This window comes from Theropithecus gelada, chromosome 20 (assembly GCF_003255815.1).
Source record: "Theropithecus gelada isolate Dixy chromosome 20, Tgel_1.0, whole genome shotgun sequence".
NCBI lineage: Eukaryota > Metazoa > Chordata > Mammalia > Primates > Cercopithecidae > Theropithecus > Theropithecus gelada.
The window spans coordinates 3600265-3616398 of record NC_037688.1 but is presented as its reverse complement, the minus strand read 5'-3'; the positions used below and the strand labels follow the sequence as shown (position 1 = coordinate 3616398).

Sequence of the window (16134 nt, the reverse complement as noted above, 5' to 3'; positions counted from 1 at the left end):
AATACAATACAGAAAAGCAGCAAGTAGTAATGCTAGTCCTGAGAATCTCCCCTCAGGGCCAAAAATGCAGGCGATAAGACAAGAGCACAGTGCTGGACCCCAGTGCTTCCACAGGGTGACCTGTATCTGCCAGGATTTACAGAGGTCCCCCTGCCTTTCATGTATGCACTTTTTGTACATTTTCTGAGATTCCAACTTTATGATAAAATCAACAGTAAAACAAATTTAATTTTGATATATCATTTTTCAAAATAAAAACATGTTCCAAAAGAGACCTTTTTTTGTTTGTTTGTTTTGTTTTTCTTTTTTTTTGAGACAAAGTCTCTCTCCGTCACCCGTGCTGGAGTGCAGTGGCACAATCACAGCTCACTGCAACCTATGACTCCTGGGTTCAAGCAATTCTCCTGACTCAGCCTCCTGAGTAACTGGGATTACAGGCACCTGCCACCATGCCTGGCTAATTTTTTGTATTTTTAGTAGTGACGGGGTTTCTCCATGTTGGCCAGGCAGGTCTTGAACTCCTGACCTCATAAACCGCCCACCTTGACTTCCCAAGGTGCTGGGATTACAGGCATGAGCCATGTGCCCAGCTGAGGCCCTTTCAAGTCGCTGTGCAGCTGAAAGGTATGCCTGAGGCCGCCCAGGAGAAAGTCATTAATAAAGGCATGGCAAAGCACTACTCTTTTTTTGGTCTCTCTGTTTACACCACAGTGAAGAAATAGCCTGAGCTGAGCCCTGCTGACTTCTTCCCCAGCAGTGAGCCGGACCTTAAAGCAGCATTGTTCCCTCCTCTCCACCAACGCCTCCCAATCTGCCAGGCTGTGTTCACTGACCCCAACTGCATCTGAGGGTCACTGAGGCCAGTGGATCTAGGGGAGATTTCTGCTGGGCCAGAATTCCTCCACCGTCACATGCTGGACACAGCAGTGGACACAGCAGTCGGCTCCTTCACAGTTGATTCTTACACATTAAAAGAATATTAGAGATTTGGAAACACACCAAGAAACATGGGACTTAATGTAACAGTGAAACAGCAAAATAATTCACATAACTAATTTCATTTCCATTTAAGGTGCCTTCTTCTATTCCTGCATGTAGGCGAGGATAATTTTACAGCACTGAGATAAAATAATAAGCAGCAATCATATAGTTTTTGAAACTAACTCTTAGCTAAGTTAAAGGAGAAGTATATAAACAACTATGCTTTGGTGGAGATTTATAGGAACACTGTGACTTGGCCAAGGACAAGGAAGTTCCCAACCTCCTCAGACCCTCGCTGGCTCCCAGGTGTCTGCCAGCCTCAGCCCCCTCTGCATCTCAACCCCCTCCCCTTTGCCAGCCTTTTACATAAAAAGAGCCTGACATTTGTACTGACTTAAGCTGCTTCTTTAGAACAGTCGTCCACCATCTTCTTCGTTTTCTGGCTCTTCAAACTAAAGTCACCTTCCTTGCCCTAACTCCTTGTCTCCTGACGTATTGACTGGTCTGTGGGAGCAGAATGAGGTTGGACTTGGTTACATTACTTTCTCTTCACAGAAAGTTTGGATTTTCTTTTGCAATGAAAGAACTGCTGTACTTGAGCACTTCATATTTTCTTCTAATTGAAACACTATCAAACTACATTTCTCAAAACAATTCACTGTAAATATCATTTATATGTTAACGTAAGTGAATAAACTGATATTTTATTCTCTACGTACTAATTATACTTTGAAAATATATGCACTTTAAAGACTTTCAGTACTCTGTAGCAATAGTTTTTCTAGAGTTATATTCCCAATAGTTTTAAGTCATAAATTAAACCCACCATTTTTTGCTTGAATATGTATGCATTAAAAAACAAAAAGCGGCTGTGTGTGGTGGCTCACGCCTATAACTCTGAGGCTGAGGCCAGCGATCACTTCAGGTCAGGAGGTCGAGACCAGCCTGCCCTACATGGTGAAACCCCGTCTATACTAAATACGCAAATGTAAGCCGGGTGTGGTGGCACATGCCTGTAACCCTAGCTACTCGGGAGGCTGAGGCAGGAGAATCAGTAAATGTAATCCATCATATAAACAGAACCAAAGACAAAAACCACATGATTATCTCATAGATGCAGAAAAGGCCTTTGACAAAATTCAACGCCCTTCACATGAAAAATTCTCAATAAACTAAGTATTGATGGGATGTATCTCAAAATAATAAGAGCTATTTATGACAAATCCACAGCCAATATCATACTGAATGGGCAAAAACTGGAAACACTCCCTTTGAATACTGGCACAAGACAGGGATGCCCTCTCTTACCACTTTTACCACTCCTATTCAACATAGTGTTGGAAGTTCTGGCCAGGGCAATCATGCAGGAGAAAGAAATAGAGGGTATTCGATTAGGAAAAGAGGAAGTCAAACTGTCCCTCTTTGCAGATGACATGATTGGATATTTAGAAAAACCCATTGTCACAGCCCAAAATCTCCTTAAGCTGATAAGCAACTTCAGCAAAGTCTCAGGATACAAAATCAATTAAAGACTTAAATGTTAGACCTAAAACCATAAAAACCCTAGAAAAAAACCTAGGCAATAATACCATTCAGGACATAGGCATGGGCAAGGACTTCATGACTAAAACACCAAAAGCAATGGCAACAAAAGCCAAAAGTGACAAATGGGATTTAATTAAACTAAAGGGCTTCCGCACAGCAAAAGAAACTACCATCAGAGTGAACGGGCAACCTATAGAATGGGAGAAAATTTTTACAATCTATCCATCTGACAATGGCCTAATATCCAGAATCTACAAAGAACTTAAATTTACAAGAAAAAATGAAACCACCCCATCAAAAAGTGGGCAAAGGATATGAACAGGCACTTCTCAAAAGAAGACATTCATGCAGCCAATGGACACATGAAAAAATGCTCATCAGCACCGGCCATCAGAGAAATGCACAGAGACCACAATAAGATACCATCTCACACCAGTTAGAATGGCAATCATTAAAAAGTCAGGAAACAAGGGCTGGAGAGGATGTGGAGAAATAGGACAACTTTTACACTGTTGGTGGGACTGTAAACTAGTTCAACCATTGTGGAAGAAAGTGTGGCAATTCCTCAAGGATCTAGAACTAGAGATGGCATTTGACCCAGCCATCCCTTTACTGGGTATATACCCAAAGGATTATAAATCATGCTGCTATAAAGACACATGCACACGTATGTTTATTGTGGCACTATTCACAATAGCAAAGACTTTGAATCAACCAAAATGTCCATCAATAATAGACTGGATTAAGAAAATGTGGCACATATGCACCATGGAATACTATGCAGCCATAAAAAAGGATGAGTTAATATCCTTTTTAGGAACATGGAAGAAGCTGGAAACCATCATTCTGAGCAAACTATCGCAAGGAAAGAAAACCAACACTGCATGTTCTCACTCATAGGTGGGAACTGAACAATGAGAACACTTGTACACAGGGTGAGGAACATCACACACCGGGGCTTGTTGTGGGGTTGGGGGAGGGGGGAGGAATAGCATTAGGAGATATACCTAATGTAAATGATGAGTTAATGTGTGCAACACACCAACATGGCACATATATACGTATGTAACAAACCTGCACGCTGTGCACATGTACCCTAGAATTTAAAGTATAATTAAATAGAAAAAGGCGTATCATGTGAACAATAATCAAAGGAAAAGCAAGTGTGGCTATATTAATATCAGATAAAGTAGACTTTGGAGCAAAAAAAATTACCAGAGACAGACAAAGTAAACATGTCTCATAAACATGCTGACTCACCAAAAAGACATAGCAATCCTAAATGAGCATACACCAAATAACAGAATTGCAAAATATGTGAAGCAAAAACTAATAGTACTGAAAAAGCAAACAAATTCAGTTATAGTTAGAGACTTCAACACCCCTCTCTCAACAACTGACAGAAGAAAAAATCAGAAAGAATACAAAAAAACTCAACACCACCAACCAATTTGATCTAGTTGACATTTTATAGAATATACCACCCAACGACAGCAGAATACACATTCTTTTCATTTGCTCACAGAATATGTATCCAGATAGACCATATCCTGAGCCATAAAAGAAACCTCTAGAAATTTAAAAGAATTAAAATCATACAGTGTGTTTTCTATTCAATGGAATGAAACTGGAAATCAACAACAGAAATAGTAAAACCCCAAATATTTAGAAACTAAACAACACACTTCTAAATTCTGCATGAACTGAAGGATGAAAATAAAATACATCACAACTTACAAAACAGCTACAGCAATGCTGAGAGACAAGTTTATACCATTAAATGCTTACATTAGAAAAGAGAAAAAGTCTCAAATCAATAATCTAATCTCTCAGGTGGAAAACCCAAAACAAGTAAAATAAACCCAATACAAGCAGAAGGAATGAAATCATAAAAAGAACATAAAAAAGTAAAACTAAAAATTAAAATTAAATTTTTAAAAAAGATCTAAAATAAGTGAAATTCAAAACAGAACAATTATCAAAAAGAAAAAAAAAACACAGAACAATGAAACAAAGAGTTAGCTGTTAAAAGAGAGAAGACACAAACTGCCATCATCAAGTATGAAACAGGGATCATTACTATATACCCTACAGATACCAGAAGAATAAGGAAATACTACAAACAATTCTATACATATATATCTGACAACTTAGAAGTAGTAGTTCAGTATCACAAAAAGCACAAACTACCAAAATACACTCAATATGAAACAGGTCATTTGAATACCCTTTTAAAACTATTAATGAAATTGAATTCATAATTTTAAAAATTCCAAAAGAGCAATCTCCAGGCCCAGGTGATTGCATTGGAAAAATCCATCAAACATCTGAATAATAAACAGCAATTCTACACAATCTCCTCTACAAAATGGAAGAAAAGGGAACACCTCAGTATTCATTTTATGACGCTATTATCATCAATAATAAAACCACACAAAGACAGTGGTACAGAAAACCAAAACTAGAGTCCAATATTCATGAATATAGATGCAAAATTTCCCAACAAAAGATTAGCAAATATAATCTTTATGCCACAGAGGCAAGGCTGGCTCAAAATCTGAAAATCAACCAATGTAACCCACCATTTTCTGTTTTCCAATAAGAAAAATCATCTGATCGTATCAATCTATCCAGAAAAAACATTAGAAGTCAGCCTATTCCTGAGACAGGAACTCAGAAAAAAAGAAGTCAAAATCCACTTATGATAAAAATTCTCAAAAAAAAGCAGAAATTCTTCAACTTCATAAAGATGATCTAAAAACCTGATCAACCTTGTTCTTTTTGATGGAACACTAAATATATTCTCTCTAATATCAAAACCAAGGTAAGGATGTCTGCTTTCATAGTGCTGGAAATTCTAGCCAGCACAATAAGGCAAGGGGGGAAAAAGTCATAAAGATTAGAAAAGAAAAAAAAGAACCTGCCTTTATTTGCAGATAACATTACTCAGTATGTAGAAAATCCCAAGGAATCTACAAAAACGTTCCTATAGGTACAGGTTAACAAAGTCATAGGATATAGCGTAAACATATAAAAATAAATTATATTTCTATATACTAGCAATGAACATACGGATATTGAAATAAAAAATACCACTTACAATCACTCAAAAAAGTGAAATAATTAGGTACAAATCTAACAAAACACATTTGTATACTGAAGAGTACACAATGCTGATGAAAGAAAACAAAGATTTGGCTGGGTATGGTGGCTCATGTTTATAATTCCAGCATTTCGGGAGACTGAAGCAGGAGCACTGTTTGAGCCCAGGAGTTGGAGAACAGCCTGGGCAACATGGCAAGACCCCATCTCTACAAAAAATAAAGTAAAAAATATTAGCTCGGTGTAGTGGCACGCACCCGTGGTCCCAGCTACTTGAGAGGCAGAGTGGGAAGATGACTTGAGCCCAGGAGACTGAAGCTATGCCATGAACCATGTTCATGCCACTGTACTCCAGCCTGGGCGCCAGAACAAGACCTTATCTCAAAAGAAAAAAAAAAAAGAAAAGAAAAAAGAAATCAGAAGTTTTAAATAAATGGAGAAATACATTGTGTTCAAAGATTGGAAGGCGTTAGTCCTTCCCTAATTGACATAGGGGTTTAATTCCTACCAAAATCTCAGCATGATCTTTTGTGGATATAGACAAAATTATTTTAACATTTGTATTGAAAAGTGAAGGAACAAGAGTAGCTGAAACAATTTTGAAAAAAGCAAACTAGGCGAAATCATTCTACCTGATTTTAAGACTTAAAGTATAGCTACAGGTATTGGTGGAAGGATGGCTACACAGATTAGTGAAACAGAATAGGAAAGTAAATGAACCTAAACCTCACACCTTATGCCAAAATTAACTAGAAAATGGATGACAACCTTATGTAATATATAAAGCTGTAAAAGTTTTAGAAAAAAAAATTAGAAGAAAAGCAGGATCTGTGGCTAGGCAAAGAGTTCTTATCACCAAAACCTCGACTCATAAAAGGAAAAATTGATCCACTGGGCTTCATCAAAATTCAATACTTTGCTCCACAAAAGCCCATATGAAGAAGGTGAAAAGACAAGCTACGGAGTGGCAAAAAATGTCTCCAAACCACATACCTGACAACGGACTAGTATCTAAAATATACAGAGAACTCTCAAACCTCTACAGTAAAGAATAAACAATCCAATTAGAAAATGGGGCAAAAGTCACAGGTATTTCAATAAAGAAGATATAAGGATGGTAAATAAGCATATGAGAAAATGCTCGACAGCAGTAACAACTGGGGAAATGGCAATTAAAACCACAATGAGATATCACCATACACTTACCGGAAAGGCTAAAACAAAAATAGTCAAAACACCAAATGCTCTTGAGGACATGGAGGAACTGGACCACTCAAACATTGCTAGTGGGAATGTAAAACGGTACAACTATTCTGAAAAACATTTTAGCAGTTTCTTAAAAAAACAAAAAAAAACAAAAAAAAAAACTAAACATGCAACTACTATAGACCTACAATTGCATCCATTGGCATTTATTGCTTAAAAAATGAAAACTGTGTTCACACAAAAACCTGTACCCGAACGTTTACAGCAACTTTACCGACAATAGGTAAAAACCAGAGACAATCTAGACATCCTCCCACAAGTTCTAAACGAACTGTGGAACCATCACACATTGGACTATTCCTCCACAGTAAAAAGGAGCAAGCTATCAGTACATACAACCACCTAGGTGAAGCTCCACAGAACCTCACTAAGTGAGAAAAGCCAATCCCAAAAGAGCCACATACTGTGTGATTCCATTTCTACATTTTTGAAATGATGAAATAAATAGAAATGAACAACAGCTTAATAGGTGTGCCTGCAGTTAAGGAAGAGGTTGGTGGGAGAGGCAGGTGAGTTTGGCTCTAGGAGGGCAGCATGAGGGGTCCCTGTGGTGATGGGAATATTCTTCCACTTGACTGGATCGATGCCAGTATTCTGGTTGTGATGTGGCACGACAGTTTCACAAGATGTTACCGTTAGGGGACACTGGTGAAGGGCATAATGCAGGACCTCTCCCTGTTATTTCTTACAACACTATATGAATCTACAATTACAAAGTTATCATTTCAAGGATCTAAACCTCTCTTAAAGCTACATAATTGTGAGATTTATGACTTTTTTTTCCTATCATTTGAAAATGCTACATGAGAAAACCCTTGCACAGTTGAGTTTGACTGACTTGGTAGAGATGACTGTCTGAAGACAGTGGGAGTACGCACATACATCTTGGTCCCATATTTCATATTTTCATTTACAACTTAAACCCAAACTACTTCTCCAAGAGCTTCTACCTTGGCGCCACAGAAATCCGAGTTCTTTGTTACAAATTCTGCCGATGTCTGCACTGTGACTCCGGTCGTCTCACACTGCAGCACACAGTTTTCTAGCGTAGTCTTACCATGGTGAACAACTGGGTTGAAAAAACACGCTGACTGCTTTAAGAAGTAATGTGCCTTTCCCAATGTTAGAGATAGCCTGGTGCTGACATTAGCTATGGTCTAAATATTTCTCAATGGCTATCATTTAAATTTTCTTACCTAAATTACAAATTCATAAAATATAAAACAATGAATATTTTGAGTTATTTTCTACAATCTAAAAGCAACATTCTTTAAAAAGAATGACTTGTACAAAAGTACTTTCCATTACCAGAAAAAAAAGCATCAGAGAGCAATTTTGCTGAGCATCTCGGAAGAAAAAGACCTTGATTCAAGAACGGGGATACAAAGATTCCAGGAAACAAACACTACTCCCATGTGGAGATAACTTCAGTCTAGTGCTGCCTTGAATACAGAGAACACAGACCACAACACTGGAAAGCTTTAAGAGAAAAAAATCACCACACAGAAAAGAAACTAATATCAAACAACAAATTATTATCAATAGGCTATTTTTCACTTCAGGGTTAAGATTGCTAAGTCGTCACACTATGTACATAAAAAAATAATTTTTTAGGCCACATGCGGTGGCTCACACCTCTAATCCTAGCACTTTGGGAGGCTGAGGGGAGAGGATCACCCAAGGTCAGGAGTTCAGGACCAACCTGGCCAATATGGTGAAACCCCGTCTCTACTAAAAAATACAAACATTAGCAGGGCATGGTGGCGGGCACCTGTAATCCCAGCTACTTGGGAGGCTGAGGCAGGGGAATTGCTTGAACCCAAAAGGTGGAGCTTGCAGTGAGCTGAGATCATGCCACTGCACTCCAGCCTGGGCAACAGAGTGAGACCTCCGCCTCTCCGGTTCAAGTGATTCTCCTGCCTCAGCCTCCTGAGCAGCTGGGATGACAGGTGCCTGCCACCACACCTGGCTAATTTTTGTATTTTTTAGTAGAGTCTGGGTTTCATCACGTGGACCAGCCTGGTCTTGAACTCCTGACCTCAGGTGATCCAGTGTTGGGATTACAGGCGTAAGCCACCGCGCCCAGCCTAAATGAATAAACTTTTTTTTTTTTTTGGAGACGGAGCTTCGCTCTGTTGCCTGGGCTGGAGTGCAGTGGTGTGATCTCGGCTCACTGCAACCTCTGCTTCCCGGGTTCAAGGAATTCTCCTGCCTCCGCTTCCAGAGTAGATGGGATCACAGGCACGTACCACCACACCTGGCTAATTTTTGTATTTTTAGTAGAGACGGGGTTCCACCATGTTCGCAAGGCTGGTCTCAAACTCCTGACCTCAGGTGATCCACCCTTCTCCTTGGCCTCCCAAAGTACTCGGATTGCAGGCGGCAGCCACCATGCCCAGCTTCATAAATAAATAATCAGCCTTCCATACACACTCATACCCCAGAGACATTGCAGTTTGAGTTCCAAACCACCACAATAAAGGAAATATCACAATTAAAGTGAGTTACACAATTTTTTTTGTTTCCCAGTGCATACAAAAGTTATGTTTATGGGAGTCTGAAGCAGGTGGGTCGCTTGAGGCAAGGAGTCTGAGACCAGCCTGGGCAACATGGCGAAACCCCATCTCTACAAAATACAAAAATTAGCCAGATGTGGTGGCACACACCTGTAGTCCCAGCTACTTGCGGGGCAGAGACAGAATTGCTTGAGCCCAGGAGTTTGAGGCTACAGTGAGCTATGATCATGCTATTGCATTCTAGCCTACATGACAGTGAGACTGTCTCTAAAAACAAACAAACAAACAAAAAAGTTGTGTTTATACTACTGAGCATTTGAGTTTATACTAATAAATGTTATGTTTATAATACATCTATTAAGTATACAAAAGCATTATGTTTTTTAAAAAATGTATACATCTTAAAACACTTTATTTTGCTAAAACATGCTAACAATCCTCTGAGCCTTCAGCAAGATACAATCTTTTTGCTGGTGGAGGGTCTTACACCTCAATGTTGATGGCTGCTTACTGATCAGAATGGTGTTTGCTGAAGGTTAAGGTGGCTGTGACAATTTTTAAAAATAAGACAACAATGACGTTTGCCACATTGACTGACTCTTCCTTTCATGAAAGGACTTCTCTGTAGCATGTGATTTTGTTTGATAGCACTTTACCCACAGTAGAAAGTTATTCAAAATTGGAGTCAATCCCTTCAAAGTCTGCCTCTGCTTTACCAAGTTTACATAATACTCTAAATCATTTGTTGTCATTCAACCATGTTCACAGCATCCTCCCCAGGAGATTCCATCTCAGGAACCCACCTTCTTCGCTCATCCATAAGAAGCAACTCCTCGTCTGTTCCAATTTTGTTGTAAGATTGTAGCAATTCAGTCACACTTGAGGTTCTACTTGCTATTATCAGGCTCTAGTTCTCTTGCTATTCCCACATCTGCAGTTACTTCCTCCATTCAAGTCTTGAACCCCTCAATCATCCATGAGGGCTGGAATCCCTCTCCAGAACCCATGTTAATGTTGAAATTTTAACTTCCTCCCATGAATCATAAATGTTCTTAATGACATCTAGAATGATGACCTCTTCCCAGAAAGTTTTCAGTTGACTTTGCCCAGACCCATCAGAGGAATCACTATCAATAGCTGGTAGAGCCTTATGAAGTGTATTACTCAAATAGTAAGATTTGAAAGTCAAACTTACTCCTTGATCCATGGGCTGCAGAATGGATGTTATTAGCAGACATGAAAACAACATTAATCTCCTGGTACACCTCCATCATTAGTTCTCTGATGAACAGGTACATTGTCAATAAGTAATCATATTTTTAAATGAATCTTTTTTCTTTTTCAGTAGTAAATCTCAATAATGGGCCTAAAATATTCAGTAAACCACACTATAAACAGATGTGCTACCATTCAGGCTTTGTTGTTCCATTTCTAGGGCGCAGGCAGAGTAGATGTGGCATAATTCTTAAGGGCTCTAGGATTTTCAGAATGGTAAATGAGCACTGGCTTCAACTTAAAGTCACCAGTTATATTCGCTCCGAACAAGAGAGTCAGCCTGTCCTTTGAAGCTGTGAAGCCAAGCATTGACTTCTCCTCTCTAGCTATGAAAAGTACTAGATGGCATCTTCTTCCAATAGGAGGTTATTTCATCTACATTGAAAATGTGTTGTTTAGTGTATCCACCTTCATCAGTGACCTTAGCTAGATCTTCTGGTTAACTTGCTGTAGCTTGCATCAGCACCTGCTGCTTCACCTTGCACTTTCATGTTACAGAGATGGCTTCTTTCCTTAAACCTCATGAACCAACCTCTGCTAGCTTCAAACTCTTCTTCTACAGCTTTCTCACCTCCCTCTGCCTTCATAGAATTGAACGAAGTTAGGGCTCTTCTCTGCAATAGGCTCTGATTTAAGGAATGTGGTGGCTGATTTGATCTTCTATCCAGACTACAGAAACTTTCTCCATATGAACAATAAAGCTGTTTCATTTTCTTATCATTCATGTGTTCACTAGAGTAGTGCTTTTAATTTCCTCTATGAACTTTTCCTTTACATGCAAAACTTGGCCAAATGACCCAAGAGACCTAGGTGTCAGTCTATCTCAGCTTTCTACATGCCTTCCTCACTAAGTTAAACATTGCTAGTTTTTAAATTTAACGTGAGAGACATGACATGCCACTCTTCCTCTCACTTGAACACATAGATGCCATTGTAGGGTTATTAACTGGCCTAATCCCAATATTGCTGTGTCTCAAGGAATAGGGTAGCCCAAAGAGAAGGAGACAGATAGGAGAATGGCTGATTGGTGCAATAGTCAGAACCCATACAATTATCAGTTAAGTTCACCATATGTATGTGGTTCATGGCACCCCAAAACAATTACAGTAGTAACATCAAGATCACTGCTCACAGATCAGCATATTATCTATAGTTTTTTTTAAAAAAGGCTTGCAATATTGTGAGACTTACGAAAATGTGACACAGGCACACAAGGTGAGCACACGCTCTTGGGAACATGGTGCCAATAGACTGGCTTGAAACAGGGTTGCCGCAACCTTCAATCTGTAAAACAGAAAACTCAGTATCTGTGAAGTGCAATAAAACAAGGTATGCCTATACTCAAGAGTGACATTTCATTAAATTCTATCTTCCACAGAAAGTACAGTTTTCCTTCAAATCTTAGAACAAACGATAAACCAAACATTCAGATATTTACTTAAGATTCCCTCTACAGCATCGTGCTGAGCAAATTTTATGCCTGAGATTTTAATATCAGCACCGGTGCAGTCCACAAAAGTGTCCCCTTTGCCCCTCTTTTCTATCACAATGTCATCTGGTAGGCCCTATCATAAGGAAGAGAGAGCAAGAACACTCAAGATGGGTGAGGAAAAACACCTAAACATGAACACTCTAGAACACGTTTCTCTAGTTCAAATGACTGCAAGTGATAATAAGACCAGTCAACCATGTTGCATTTAAATAAACTATATCTCCCCACATATCCTGTTTAATTTAAACCAGGATATCCAACTTTTAATAACAACTCTCTGACTAGTTCCCGTATCAGGAAGACTACCCTATCAACTATCCCACATCAGCTCAGCACTAAATTCACTTACAAAAGTGCTACAAAAAATAAATAATGTTCGAGACTAGTCCAGGCAACATAGTCAGACTCCATCTCTACAAAAAAACAAAAAAAAATCATCAGGCATGGTGGCATGCACCACTCACTCACCTCACAAGGAGGCTAAGGTGGGAGGGTCACTTGACCCCAGAATTTTAAGGCTGCAGTAAGCTATGATCATGCCATTGCACTGCAGCCTTCATTCCTGGAGACAGAATGAGACCCCATCTCAAATAATAATAATAAGGACTTACGGTTGAGTCAAAACTTTAAAGCATTCACCCTTAGAAGTTTGTTTCTAACTCTAACATTCTATGATTCTAATATAAATTACATTTGAATAAACCTAAGCAGTTCTCAAGATGATCTAATTTTAATATTCTCTTAAACAGTTGGCTTAAAATCTGACAAACTGACTAGTTACCAGAAAAAAAAAAACAAACAGTCCACCTCATTAGCAAATAAAAAGCATTAGATCAAGGCTGGGTGCGGTGGCTCATGCCTGTAATCCCAGCACTTTGGGAGGCTAAGGTGGGGGGATCACTTGAGGTCAGGAGGTCGAGGGCAACCTGGCCAACATGGTGAAACTCTACCTTTACTAAAAATACAAAAATTAGCTGTGTGTGGCATGTGCCTGTAATCCCAGCTTCTCAGGAGGCTGAGGTGGGAGAATTCCTTGAACCTGGGAGGCATAGATTGCAGTGAGCCAAGATCGTGCCACTGCACTCCAGCCTGGGTGACGGAGTGAAACTCCATATCAAAAATAAAGCATCAGATCTCAGGTGCAGTGGCTCACGCCTATAATCCCGGCACTTTCAGAGACCAAGGCAGGCAGATCACTTGAGGTCAGGAGTTTCAGACCAGCCTGGCCAACATGGAGAAAGCCTGTCTCTACTAAAACTACAAAAATTAGCCAGGCATGATGGCAGACACCAGTAATCCCAGCAACTCAGGAGGCTGAGCCAGGAGAATCGCTTGAACCCAGGAGGCAGAGGTTGCAATGAGCTGAGATCACACCACTCCACTCCAGCCTGCGTGACAGAGCAGACTCTGTCTCAAAAAAAAACAAAAACAAAAAACCCATCACATTGGTATAAATCTTGCTCAAACCATTAATGCCAAGTCAAACACCTGAGTGGGCTTACAAAAAACTGAAGTATCAGAAAACTAAAGAATTCACTTGACTTCCATTATAAAACAGAAGCACATAGACAAAGCTGTAATAACTCTCATTGTCTAAAGACGAGTCTGAGTAAATGAAAGCAGCAGCTGTTTTTAACAAGCAAAGCCACTCAATGTATCTACACTGGAAGAGGACAAAGGCTTTGGGGGCCCTAGAGAATGCAAGGGGACTCCACACACTGGAATGCTACCAGGGGTGGACTCTGGATGCCTGAATTCTGAATAATTTTGTTTCTGACTGTTGTATGTATCTGCCTGTGCTTTGCATATTTTCTACAATAACCATTGCTTTCTATCATCAGAAAAATTAAAAGTACAAAAAACTGCATATTGAGAGAAAAGATTTTCACACAGATTTTTATACAATGATGCATTCCCTTTCCACTTAAAACATAAAACCATCACCTAAAGGAATGGATTTTCAAAACAAGAAAGAAAAACTCTATTGTAAGTACTACTGACACCCTGCACACAGTAGGTACTCAATATGTATCTCTTGTTATACGGGCTAACTATAGATCACTATCAGATGAGCTTGAATCTAACTCATGAACACTCCATATATGCACACTAGAGATACCATCTGATTCCCCAATTCTCAGACCTAGACTCTTAGTCAATATACAGCCATTTTTATATCTAATCTATCAGCATTCTATATGTCTGTTTACAACACTCTGGCAATTACATTAAAATTTCCTCACCAATCTAGGAGGAATTCTTATCTACCTTACAAACTATAGTATCAGTGTTATTTCCACTATGCCAAAAAAAGTGTTTTTATCACAGTGATTTATCTTGCAGATGTGTTATTTATATACATATATATATTATACATCAAAAATTGGAGAATAGAAACAACAAAAATTTCACACATAAAACAAAAAAGGGGATAAGACGATGTACTAGGAACAAGAGAAAACTAAACTTCCAGCCTCGCTTCCGTTTAGAAGTTTTGACAAGATAAAGAGCATAGCTTAAGCAGTTTCTGAACAGCTGCACAAGTCCCAAAATGATATATGATTTTTTGCATTACAAGCTTCACCGCTAACTTGAAGCTATTTTGGTAAATAGTTGAACAGGCGTAACTAAATTTGACACATTATGAAAATATATAGGACCAAGATGAACAATTGTAAAGTAACCTAAATTTAGAAATCACTCTAAATGAACAATAAGATTGTAACTGTCAAAAAGTTATTATTATTATTATTTTTAGACAGAGTCTTGCTCTGTCACCCAGGCTGGAGCATAGTGGTATCATCTTGACTCATTACAACCTTCTCCTCCCAGGTTCAAACGATTCTTCTGCCTCAGCCTCCCGAGTAGCTGGGATTACAGGTGTGCAACAACACGCCCAGCTGATTTTTGTATTTTTAGTACAGACGGGGTTTCACCATGTTAGCCAGACTGGTCTCAAACTCCTGGCCTCAAGTGATCTGCCCACCTTGGCCTCCCAAAGTGCTAGGATTACAGGCGTGAGCCACTGCACCCAGCCCAAAGAGTTATTTTTAATGGAATCTTTCAACATTAATCTTTTCTAAAGTATACTTTGGTCAAGACACAAAGTGTATCATTTGTGACATTCAGCAAGCATTTAGAGAATTAAGATAATTGGTACCAATTTCAAGTTAAGTGCCCTTCATTATACCTCTCACAAAAACAAGCTAAGTGTAAAGCAAAAAACAAAATGCTATGTACTAATATATCTGTAACATCTATGAGATAAGAGCAAGGAACAAATTTTTAAAATATTAAAAATTTTTAAAATATTGCTAGAATTTTTTTTTAATTCTAGAAATTAGATTTCCTTTCCATAAACCACCTACAATCTGGAAAGTATGTTTCTTCCTAAAGGTCTTTTTTCTATATGAGCCTGTATGAGCCTCTATATGAATATCCCCCCAACATATACACTGCTACAAAGAACCACAACTCAAGTTGCTGAAATACTGGGTCAACCTCTTTCAAGCTTTCCCTGTCCTTAATGTTTCAAGGCAGCTAACTAGAAATCAAATGGGTTCAAATCATATTCTTGGAGTTTCAACAAGATCGGTGATTTATTGTTTACTTAAACATTTCAGGTGTGAGAGTTTGGCTGTGTGTCTTCCACACTCACCTTCCAACTCAATGGAGTGAGCAATGGAGAAAGTGCCATGTACCACATAATGGCCAGGACAAACAATAACAGTGTCACCTTCGAAGCAGGCATTTATAGCAGATAGTGGATCACTACGGAACTAGAAAACAGTAAGAACACATTTGTAAATATACACTCCCAAAAAACTAACTTGAGTATTAGTCTAGGTGCCTTCATGTCTAACTTTGAAAATGGAAGCCAAAAACCGCATATTGAAGCATCTCCTTTGATAGTGCACTGACCTAACACATGCCTGGTAAGTGACTACTGAGGACTAA

At 38.9% G+C, this 16134-nt stretch overlaps 1 protein-coding gene across 1 annotated transcript in view; it reads right to left on the bottom strand.

The window, feature by feature from the left end:
• Window positions 1-7811: 7811 nt before the first annotated feature.
• The window catches only part of LOC112614672 (SHC SH2 domain-binding protein 1-like), a 30015-nt gene continuing 21692 nt past the window's right edge, over window positions 7812-16134 (bottom strand). Inside the window, 4 exon segments of the mRNA XM_025371376.1 lie at window positions 7812-7963; window positions 12124-12250; window positions 12406-12410; window positions 15836-15956. Coding sequence (XP_025227161.1) covers window positions 7812-7963; window positions 12124-12250; window positions 12406-12410; window positions 15836-15956 — 405 coding nt within the window.